The sequence below is a fragment of the Lasioglossum baleicum genome, chromosome 16, assembly GCF_051020765.1.
Source record: "Lasioglossum baleicum chromosome 16, iyLasBale1, whole genome shotgun sequence".
In the NCBI taxonomy this organism is placed as follows: Eukaryota; Metazoa; Arthropoda; class Insecta; order Hymenoptera; family Halictidae; genus Lasioglossum; species Lasioglossum baleicum.
In genome coordinates this window covers 11,957,893-11,970,146 of record NC_134944.1, presented here as the reverse complement: position 1 = coordinate 11,970,146, position 12,254 = coordinate 11,957,893, and the positions used below count along the sequence as shown (strand labels likewise).

Sequence of the window (12,254 nt, the reverse complement as noted above, 5' to 3'; positions counted from 1 at the left end):
ACTCTCGCGACGCGCCCGCAAGGTACGCAGCCTTTTATTGAAGCTAGCGAGAGAGAGAGAAAGAAAAATGGAATCCTGTTAGAACAAACCAGATTGACGAAGCCCCGAGTGAGGAATAGTAGTGAGGATAATAGTGAGGAATAGTACAGCGGCAGGTAGGTATGGGGGGAGGGAGAGTGCACGTGTCCGCTAACGAGATTAAAAGAGGAGAGAAAGAGGAGGTACGGCGGCCACCCGCCGCGCCGGGGAGCACGCACGCAGAACGTATTTAAGCCACCACCAGAGCATACAGGTTATAATATTCATAGACTATGTATATACAATGGTGTTGTAGATTTCAAGAAATCTGAAGACAAAATAAAGAGCAAAATTTCAAGATGGCGCATTGTGCGCGATATATGATTTTACGTTAGGCCTTAGACCAGTGGTCGGCAACAGTCGGCAACGACAGTCGCTTTTCAGGCAGTCAGTATCTATGTAAGGTAGCAGAGCCCTGAGCAGCCCTGAGGCAGTTATATTGGCAGTAATGTACCGGACAAGAAGACTCCAAGACGTGTACTACGAGTTACAAAATATACACAAATACACTTGTTATACATTCATTTTTCAGAATCAAATCATATAAATTTTTCTAAAATTCTGCGGGGTGCTCAAGGTACCCCATTTCATCGAGATCTTATTATACTGAGGCTAATCGCCGTGCATGCGCGTGAAGTGTTGCGCATTTCTGGCATCACTGCCCAGGCCGTATGCTGTGCAGTGTTCCGATATGGTGCATCTTTCCTCGCGCATGCGCGGCCAAAACAGTAACGTATCTACATTAGGACGATGAGGTAGCAGACCCCTGAGGCAGTTATAGTGGCAAGAATGTACTGAAACAATCTGCTCCGGACAAAAAGACTCCAGGATATATGTCCTACGAGTTTCAAAATATACAGAGACACACGTGTTATGCATTCATTTTTTCGAATCAAATCATATCAATTTTTTTAAATTCTGTGGGGTGCCCAAAGTACCCCGTTTTATCGAGAATCTTAACTTTACTGAGGCTGAAATCGCCGCGCATGCGCGAGAAAAGCGTCAGCCCGGCGCGCCAACTGTCTATTGGCCGACTGTGCCAATTCGCGTCTAGGTCGCGCTCTGATTGGTCCGTATTTTTCGTTAATAACTCCTAAACAAAGCGGCAGATAACATTTTTGTAAAGGAGAATGTTGCTTCAACTAATCTCAGAAACCCCCCATTTCCGGCTGTTGAAGAAATTTTGGGACACCCTGTATAAGTCTATGGATCCAAGGCGCCAACACTTATCGAAAGAAACGGACGAATCATAAAGCGGCTGTGGTCGAGGCGCGAAAAATTTAGCCGACTGTCCCAACTTGACCGCTCGAGTTGTATCAATTAAATTATGATATTAAAGCTGCGAGGTCGTAGCTAATTATATTCCAGTAATCAGCGAGAGCCTAACTGATCTAGAATCAGGGTCGTTCCACGCGATATAAGAATGTGAACCGGGCTTAACCTAAATATGCAACGAAACTTGTCAAATTAATGTTCATACATTTGTATATGTATTATTAATAAGAAAGATAGAAAAGCGAACCTGTGGTATGTAATAAAGAATAATCAATAACGTTGACATTCCTTGTGAAGTACATTTCAGTAGCACGGTCAATCTTGGCTAGGATAAGAGTGTAAGGCTTCACGAAGTCCATAGAATTTGTGTAATACATAGATGTGTGTGCATGTGTGTGTGTACATATTGGATCCATGAGCAATTTTTGAAATCTGTATTTATTTCCTCACTACTCACGTTCTTTATCAAAATTAGAATAGCAAGAACAATATATAACGATATTGAGTGTAAATAATACTTACTTGCGAAAATATATATGTATATATGAATATTATAAATTTTGTAAATATCTTTGAAGATTATGAATATTGTAAATATCTTCGAATATTATAAAAATATTGTGAATATTTTGAAAAATTAATTTAGACTTGAAATTTCCCTGGATTTAATCTTGAAATTTCCCTCAATTTAAACTTGATATTTGCTTCAATTCAATACTCTAAATTTCCCTCAATTTAAGCTCGAAAAAAATTTCCCTCAATTTATATAAACTCAAAATTTCACTCGATTTAAACTTGAAATTTCTCTCGATTTAATCTTTAAATTTCCCTCAATTTAAACTTGAAATTTGCTTCAATTCAATACTTGAAATTTCTCTCAATTTAATCTTGAAATTTCCCTAAATTTAAACTCAAAATTTCAGTCGATTTAAACTTGAAATTTCTCTCGATTTAACCATGTAAAATATTATTTTCAGCGATAATAGTTCTTTTTATATAGATCCAAAATAAATAAAAATCGTACTAAATTCTTTGCAATTTCATGTTCCAGCATTTTCTGAAAATTTTCGTGAGTCGTAAACGCACAAAGATCCGCAGTCCAATAATAACAATAGAACACAATCGTTGATTTATAGATGGTTTTATTAATAAATTATTTTTTCTTATTTTCTGATGAGGATGCTCGAAAATAAACAAGTATTATTATTACGATAAAAGTCGATTTTCAACAACGGAAGAGAAAAAGACAAGTACACGCAAAAAATGTAATATACATATATAATTTATATATATATGTATATATATATATATATATATAATATTTATATCCGATAAAATAGAAAAAGATGCGACAGATTTTACGCGGTTTTTTATGTGGTCTATCCAAGAATTGCAATTGACACAAAAACAACGTACGTCGTCGTCGTCGGTGGGTCGCGCAGAACGTTCGGTTTTCAATTTATAATAAATCATCGTGTATCGTTTCATAATTTATATCTCATTAATCAATTAATTTCAATTAGATTCATATATAACTTAACTCTCTTTCTCGTATGAAAAAATCTGCACGATCCGCGCAGAAATTACGAGTCGCAGATTCGAAAATTTACAGTTTCTTTTTTGTTTGTCACCTGCGTGCATACGTCGACATATTTTTTTATACTCATTGTACCTAATATAAATTTGCTTTTTTTAGTTTTTTTGGAAAAATTGGATAAGGCCATAACCAAACTGGCGACAAAGAGGCGCCAGATCCTCGATCCTACCATAATTTTTTCTTTTTTTCTTTTTCTTTAGAAAACCGATCCTCTCTCTCTCTCTCTCTCTCTCTCTCTCACTCTCGCTTATTTTCACTCCCTTCCACTCTCACGATCTAATCCACCATTTTTAGTGTCTTTTTCCTCTTTTTTCTTTTTTTCTGCTTTTCTTCTGTTCGCGCTAATTCACCTCGAGGTTCTTCTCGCGATCTTCGCTATTATAATCTAAATTTTGCGTTTTTCTCTCTTTCTTCTTCTTTTTCCTCCACTTTAAATACGATTCAAAAGTGCGAAAGTACAAGTGTAAATATTATATTCTTCCTTTTCCTCGAAATTAGAAATCGTAATTTAATATATTTAATTAATGTGTGTGATATTAAGAATCATTTTTTACCAATTTCGTTCCGCACTTCGATCATCGCGAGATGTGTGGCGCTGCTCTCCGCGGTAACTTCGGAGACAGAAATTATAGGTGATTCTGGATTTTTTAAAAGATTGATCCTGCGAACGAAAAATTCTGAAATAATTCACAGTCATGTATACCGCTATGTAGAACGATCACGAATTTTTTCATAATTTTCGGAACATATGATAAAATCTAGGTAAAAATAACACGAATCATGTGATCATATTTCTTCGCACTTATATCTCAAGATATTAACCATATCTTGCCACCTAAGAACCTGTTCGACTTACATACGTGTGTGTATGTATATATATATATATACACATATGTGTATATATAAAATTGTATATAAAAAAAAAATAAAGAAACGCGCACGAAAGTATATCTGGAAAAATACTGCGACATATTCGTTTCTATCTATGTTAAATCGATATATCTCAAAATCATAGAGTTTTCGTTGTCGAATAAAGAATTGTATCGACGATGTGCCATTTCGATGTACCCCGCAACTACCCTCCCGATCGAGATACAGGGTTGAAATTTTGCAGTTTTTTTTGCTTGGTGCTCTATGGAATGGCACACATCGTCGATAAAATTCGGTTCAAGGGCATTTTGGACTTTTCTTATTTGAATCTGTGCGAGAATCTCTCCTTATTTTCTGTCTCGGAAGGTGAACGGTGGCGTGAAACGCACCTCGACACGCAAATGGGTGGTGTGTAAACCTGTACAAAAGTTGTTCCTCGTGTACTCTAAGTCCTTACTCGTAGTACAATAATAATGTATTTAAAATGTAACTTATGTAACCTTATTACTGATTAACGATATAAACTGCATTCCAGCGTGACACCAGCCTTTGGCCGACTGGAGCTAACAGACAAATATGCTCCTTTTTCCACAAGTGTAAAACTCCGTGTCTCTCTCTCCATCGATAAGCTGATCTTTTATTTATCGTCGTCCATTATATGCAACACCGCTAATATTTTAACTATATACTCTATATAAAATATCGTTAGTATAACTAAAAACGTTACTGTGTCCAGCTGGAATGCAGCCCTATTTTCTTTTATTATTTTTTCTTGTTGTTATGCCATCGTTTTATCCTTTTCTTTCTTTTTTTTTAGTTGATTTTGTTTTCCGTCTGTGTTCTCTTCTTTCTACGAATGGGTTCTTTTTTTTTCTTTTCTGTTGTTGTTCTACAGACAATATTTGTCAGTCAATGATTTCTTTTTTTTTACCGATTTAACTCTCTCTCACTCTCTCTCTCTCTCTCTCTCTCGCTCTTTCACAACTAACTGTAGTCTGTTTTCCATTGGTCGGTGAAATTAGTTTGATTCCCAGGTGGCTCGCTCTCGCTAGCTCTCGCGGTTTTCTTCTCCGTTTATTGTTATTTGCTATGAGTTTTTTTACGCTCATGAAACAATAATCAGAAAGCAAGTGTTTGTTAGATGTTCTAGTTCCCGGAATCGCCGTCTTCGTGTTTTCTTTTCTTGCCTCGTGCCGGTGATGATTCTGTGGGACGAAAAAGAAAAATGGGAAATCTCGGGAGTTGTTGGTAAAGAATTTTTTCGTTTTAATTCGCGGTTGATGAGAGTTGAGAAGATTTTTCGATTTACAGATTTAAATTTGATTATCGAAAGATGAACTTTCAATCTAATCGGCTTGCAACGAGTTGAATTTCGATTTAAATTCGGTTGCTTAGAGTTGAATTTCGATTTAAATCGGGTTGCTGGGAGATGGATTTCGATTTAAATCGGGTTGCTAAGAAATTGAATTTGAATTGAGATTTGAATATAATGTTGTCAAATCGTAAATTTGTAAAATTGTAAGATTCCAAAGTCGAAAATTTGTAAAATTGTAAGATTCCTAAGTCGTAAAGTTGTAAAATTGTAAAATTCTAATGTTGTAAAATTATAAAATAAAATCAGTTTAAGCTAATTTACCTTCTTCTTCTTCCGGCTCATCATCCTCAGCATCATCGTCATCTTCCTCTTCTTCTCCGTCGCACATGAAATCATCTTCATCGCTGTCATCCTATTACAACGAAATTCATAGTTACATTAATCGTACGCTAAGCACTGATTAAATTAAAGGTCCTTGCAGACTATACCGACACGGTGGCTACCTGCACCGCGCCGCTGTGTATTACAATGGGGATGCGGCGGGTCGTCGGTACGGCCTAGTATCCGCATCCCCATTGAAATACAGGGGAGAGACCAAAAACGGCCTAGCGGTCCTTTGCAGGTAGCCGCCGTGTCGGTATAGTCTGCAAAGACCTTAAATCCTAGTAGTTCAAATTAACAGTCGATAATTCCTTTTTATCAAAAGTTCCACCTCTCGATTGATTTCGACCAAATAATTCAACTTGAGAGCCTCTTCTCGGTTTTTTAAAAAATCGATTTTCCAACCAAAAATTCTGAAATAATGCACTGACGTGTGGGCCACTAGGCAGAATGTTCATGAATTTTTTCGTAATTTTTTCTTAAGCAGAACAGAAGATATACATCGTGCATGATTCACAGACAGTGAAGAGCTGGGGACCCTAGCTTCTCTCCGGATTTTTTCAAAAATTCACTTTACAACAAAAAATTCTCAAATAATTCACTATTATGTATGCTGTCAAATAGAATGTTCATGAATTTTTTCGTAATTTTTTCTTGAGCTGAACAGAAGATATAGAGCATGATTTCCAGATACATAATGAGGATACCCTATGACAATTTTATGCTTCCGGATTTTTCAAAAAATCGATCTTCCAACCAAAAATTCTGAAATAATTCACAGTCATGTATGCTATTAAGTAGAATGTTCATGAATTTTTTCGTAATTTTTTGTCCAGCGGAAACGATGCAGAAAACACATTTATTACTAAGAAGTGATTTACCAATAGAAAGATTCAGAACAATGTTAATAACACCGTTATCGACTTACTTCGAGACCTTCTTTGTATACAGTTGCTAAACCTACACCGCGGTCATCAATATCTTCGTCGTCTTCCTCATCTGAAACTGTTCATTCGCTGTTAGCAAGATTTTAAGGGAAAACGCAAAGAAATGTAGAAAACCTCTCTCCGATTTACACCGTTCGAATAAATGTCCGAGTGATTTTCCAGAAGAGAGAAGCATTTGACTTTTGTAGTTACCTTCCTCGCTATCTTCTTCGTTGGCATCGCCGTCGCCATCTTCGTTTCCATTTACTTCGTCATCCTCTCCTTCGGTGTCGTCTGCTTCGCGATCATGGATGTCAAATCTGTTCGTAGCGGAACGATTATATTTATTATATAATTTTTAATATCAATATTAGCGAAATTTGTAGCAATAAAAATACGTACCCATCGAGGTATCGAAGACTAGGATTAAGACTGAAAACTTTCTCTCTGTAATTATCCAAGTTTGTTACTTCGTTGTTGAAGAGATCAAGATTTTTCAAGTTCTTAAATTCCTTCTGCAAAGAAAAATGTAATCGTTACACCATTCCTACCAAACAGCGTTGTAAATGTTTGGCAGAACGAATTTTTAAGCGTTTCGAGACTTACCAACGGTTGAAGCGTGTCAAGATCTTTGATCTTGTTGCCGCTGAGGTTCAGATGGGTTAATTTTGGACTGGATTGAAGAAGATTTAAACCGCCGGAGATTCTATTGTCGCTAAGTTCCAGCTGCGCAAAATTCAGAAAATTAACGATTCGGTAAACACTTCCTTCAGTAACCAAAAATTTTTCCCTCTTTCCGATGTTGTCCGGTAGATTTCGATTAGAAGACGCGAGAAATCCAAGTTTCGATCCGGCAGGATCAATGGTTCGAAAGTTACAGGTGTTTAAAGTTCAGCGATTTCCAATCAAAAACATTATAGATCGCTCACCTTTAAACACTCATAACTTTTGAATCATTCACCCTCCAGAATCAAGACTTGGAATTCTCGCATCTTCTCGTCGAAATCCACTGGATAACATCGGAAAAAGACGAAAGTTTTTGGTTAAATAAAAGTTGTATAAATTACATCAATTATGTTCGATTTTTTTAACGTCACAATTTTAAGGAGTTCTTTCAAACCCGAAGAACGTACCGGGATGATATGAACGAAATGCATATTATAGTAGTATGAAATTGATTAACGTCTTCTTAACGTACCTTTCTCAGACTCGACAATTTCGGAAAGCCCTTTAAACTGGTGAGACCCACATTGATAAGACTTAATGATTCTAGAGCAGCAAATTCGTCTGTTAAACCTACGATATTTGTACTTCGACAATTGTCCAGGACCAGTTCTTTGATCTGAAAAAGGAGAAGACGACACATTAGTTATAAACATACAATAAATAATTAATTTCACGTTCGATATTTTATTATATCGTACGATCAAGTCATAGTCTTGTAAATCTTATGCTTCCGGATTTTCTAAAAAATCGATTTTCCAACCAAAAATTCTGAAATAATTCACTGTTATGTATGCTATCAAGTAGAATGTTCATGAATTTTTTCATAATTTTTGCGTTGAGCAGAACAGAAGGAATAAAGCATAATTCGAGTGTAGTCTAACCCAGACAGTGAGGTTGGGGATCCTATCATAATTCTATGATTCCGATCGAATTTGCAACCAAAAAATCTGAAATAATTCACTGTTATGTATGCCACTAAGTAGAATGTCCATGAATTTTTTCATAATTTTTGCGTTGAGCAGAACAGAAGGAATAAAGCATAATTCGAGTGTAGTCTAACCCAGACAGTGAGGTTGGGGATCCCATCATAATTCTATGATTCCAGATATTTTTAAAGATCGAATTTGCAACCAAAAAATCTGAAATAATTCACTGTTATGTATGCTATTAAGTAGAATGTCCATGAATTTTTTTCATATTTTTTCGTTGCAAACTGCGATCGTAAAAAATGAAAAACCAACAAGTCTAACTTGTCACTCCTCGCAGCAGAAATGTCGAAAAAATTCGGTTTGTATTGTATTTCATAATGTGATCGCGTCCATAAGAAAACTTCTGGTTCTCAAGGCGCATTTTTCTGAATTTTTTCAGACTTTTTACTGGAAACTGTGATCGTGTAAAATGAAAACGTCGGAAAGAAAATCGGAGAAATGCAGATTTCTTGAAAATGCGCATTTTCCGGTCTCCGATACGTTCTAAAATTCTGAAAAAAATGCGACACGTTTTGGATCCTAAGGCGCATCTTACAGAATTTTTTCCGATTTTTCAATTGCAAACAGTGGTCGTGAAAAATGAAAAACTGGAAACATTTCTGTCTATTTCATGAACAGGGCTTTAACACAGTAGTTACAGCGCTGCTATGTATATATAATAAGTATGATCTGCATCGTTCTCAAACGCTAGCCGCCCACGCAACAAAACACATTTCATCTGAACAAATAAAAAAAAGAAAAGTCAAGAAAATACTGTAGATCGTCGTTGGAACTCTCCCGATGCACGTAAACGCATGGAAAACGATTATTCCATGTTTCCCTGTTTATCTGAAAATCCTACAAGACGATTGATGAATGAGTGGACTCGTCCAAGATGGCTGCGTAGTGATCAGACAGCGACACGCCATGAAACGTGATTACAACGTAGAGAGAAAAATCGAATAATCTGACAAATTTTCTGTATTCTCTAGTTTGAAATATCGAAAAAACATTCTTCTCTAGTCTCTCTCTCTCTCTCTCTCTGTCAAGTATACTTTAAAAAGTATAGCGAAAATCGTAGTCGAGGAAATTCTGGCGCGTGCTGGAGAAAAAACAATGGCGGCGTCCACTTGTGCGACACACGCATCTTCCGCCGATTGACATATATAACTCTCATAATATAAAACGTACACGAGAAATCTCTTGTGACATCTTCGTTCTTAATCAACAGAAAATCTGAAGAATACCGTTTATCTAACAATTTATTGTAACATGTACATACAGTGAACCAGGAAAGTATTTGAACGCACTTTAAAAAAAAAACAGTATAACTTCTTTATGATCGGACCAAACCAACCTGATTTTTGTTCGAGCAATTAAAAGAATTAATTTGCCAAATGACATGCAAAAAAGATTTTAAAAGATTGCAATCGCTAAGAATTACATGAGAAAGTAAAAGAGATTTCCACCACATTTAACCACTTGTAGCTCTTGGGTATGTTAATCTATTTTCGTGAAATTTTCAGCATGTGTATAAACTAACATAGATCTACAAAACATATATTTTAAATTTTCATTAACTGCCCAAATAAAAAAAAGAGTCTTATAAAGTGCTCTTTCTATTTTTCCATGCAACCTTACAAATCGTAATTTTTTGGAAAATCCTTTTTGTAGATCAAATACTTTCGTGGTTCATTGTATAAAATTTATATCACATGACAAAAGGAAAAAGAACGGGGGCGTAAAGGCGGTTCTCATCTTGCGATTAAGTTCGAGTTGTTGAGGAGGAGTTGTTGCACCTTGCGTACATTATTATTATTTTAATTGTGTATTTACATTAATGTTATTATATTAAAGAAGAATGAAAAGCGTAATAAGCAAACAATAAGTAAAATAAGGAAACAGAATAATAAGCAATGGGGGAAAGCAATGTTTCGGTTTTGTTTCGTTCGACCTTGGCGGAGTGTCGAGGAGTCGCGGTCGAAGGACTGTTCGACACTCTGACATAATACTTCAACAGTAAATATATGGCAAGTGATCGTGATTCGTTGGCGCGCGCCTAAATTATTATGTATTTGCAAAACAATAATGATAAAAATTCTGCGTCCAGAGAAAATTTCTCAGTGCACAGAAATGTCCTCCTAAACACGAATTTCCGAAGGATTTGATTCGATTTATTTAGTTATTGACGCCGTAAACCATGTTTAAAAAATTCTGGTAAATCAAAATTTCCCTCAATTTTAAATTTCATACAAAAATTAATTAGAAACATGCTGGGAGCCATCTATTATTTACTAATTGACGCCGGAAACCATGTTTGAAAAATTCCATTGATTTTCCAATGTAATTCAAAATTTCCCTCAATTTTAATTTCATTGGAAAAATTTAAAGCTTCCCTCAATTTTCAATTACCGTGAAAAATTCGGAAATTCATGCTTTAGGAAATTTCTCTGCACTGAGAAATTTTCTCTGGACGCAGAATATTTGTCATTATTGTTTCGCAAATCATTTTTCTACGAGATTTGAAATCAAGAGAAACGTTTAAAATTACACTGAAAAATTAATGGAATTTTTTAAACACGCTTCACGGTATGAATAAATATATAAATCAAAGCAAATCAAATCGTGTTTAGGAAATTTCTGTGGACGGAGAATGTTTATCGTTATTGTTTCGCAAATAATTTTTGTGCGAGACTTCAAATCGAGGGAAATTTTCAATTATATACAGTGAAAAATTCGGAAATTCCTTCAATCGAAAAAGAAATTCCATATGAAAATTTTCAATTTCCTTCAATTTTAACTTCCATATAAAAACTTTCAATTTCCTCCAATTTTAATTTCATAGAAAAATTTATAATCGCGAAAATTTTCACTTATATACCGTGAAAAATTCGGAAATTCATGCACGCGTTCGCATTGGTGTTTCCGAAATGTTCGTAACCGGGGAAAATGTTCTCGGAAATTCGAAATGAATTCCACAGAAAAGTAGGAAAAAATGCTCGAAGCCATCTGGTACCACGCAGCTTGCATCGAGTAGCGAAGACTTTCGATCGGAGCTGTTAGCATCGCGTTAGACTCCAGAGAATAAAATCAAATCAGCCATTGCAGGAGAGCGAGAGAGAGAGGGAGAGGAAGGTCTCCATTGATTAAACACGTTTGCACTGATGCGAGCCACGCTATACAATCTCTGTGTACAATATCGAGAGAATTCTTTGTCGATCTTAGTTTACTTTAAGAGTTGATTTGAAAATGTTGAACTAGCGATTCAAATTTTCCGCCAGAAAGCGAACGGAGAGGAGAGAGAATGCTGGGAAATCGGTGAGGAAAGCGGCGGAGAGACCACGCCATGCCTGTTGGTGTGTTAGCGGTGGTGTGGATTCGGTGTGGACAAGATAAATTTCATGGACGAGATAAATGCGTGCGAGCCACGCGGTCATCAGAAAAATTATGCACCGTTTTCATTTAATTTTCCAGGCGGTGTTTTTTTAGGTTTATTTCGGTGTTTCACAGGTTTAGGAAACCATGAATGATGTTAGGAAACGTGAGGGATGAAGGAGTATGGATGGTAGCAGGGAGAAGAGGTGAAATGGATAAAGTTTGTTTGTCGTCGATCGAGTAAAATAAAGTGGGCTTACTTCGCCGGGAGTTCTACCCCGTTTCTCCAGCTCTATCCGCTTCTCCATGGCCGGCAGAAATCCGTACAACACAACCACTGCACCTCTCTGCGTCGCAACAACTAGCAACCTTGCTTTCAAACTGGGAATATGACGGACGGTTGGGTACAGTACAACACACACGGTCGGTCACTATGTACTAGTCGGACAGAGCCACCATACCGAGAGGAGAGCCAACCCAACGACGACGCGGCGGTTCGGTTCGGTTCGGTTCGATTCCGGGCCTAGGTGTTCCTGAACGACGTTCTCTACGAGAGCACCACTACGATGAATATATATAGTATATATGTGTACACACATATACTAGTGCAACTTCACAGTGGCTCACAGAGTGACCGGACTGGTGGAGCCGTGACAACAACCCACAAGGCGGGAAACGAAACACATGTCCGCACACTAGTTTCGAAGCGACCAATCCTGTTTCAACGGCATCGATCGACAGGA

At 36.7% G+C, this 12,254-nt stretch overlaps 1 protein-coding gene and 1 long non-coding RNA gene across 2 annotated transcripts; one reads left to right on the top strand and one right to left on the bottom strand.

The window, feature by feature from the left end:
• The first annotated feature begins 18 nt into the window (after positions 1-18).
• LOC143217186 (uncharacterized) lies at positions 19-3,837 on the top strand. The gene is made up of 2 exons (XR_013010751.1): positions 19-155; positions 335-3,837. It is a non-coding gene; the product is annotated as an uncharacterized LOC143217186 (long non-coding RNA).
• Mapmodulin (acidic leucine-rich nuclear phosphoprotein 32 mapmodulin) lies at positions 3,038-12,067 on the bottom strand. The gene is made up of 8 exons (XM_076441111.1): positions 11,772-12,067; positions 7,641-7,784; positions 7,049-7,168; positions 6,845-6,957; positions 6,656-6,762; positions 6,445-6,521; positions 5,457-5,547; positions 3,038-5,025 (listed from the first exon to the last, which is right to left on the bottom strand). Exons 1-8 carry the CDS (start codon positions 11,817-11,819, stop codon positions 4,967-4,969), a joined length of 759 nt encoding a protein of 252 aa, XP_076297226.1. The 5' UTR covers positions 11,820-12,067; the 3' UTR covers positions 3,038-4,966.
• Between the last annotated feature and the right edge of the window lie 187 nt (positions 12,068-12,254).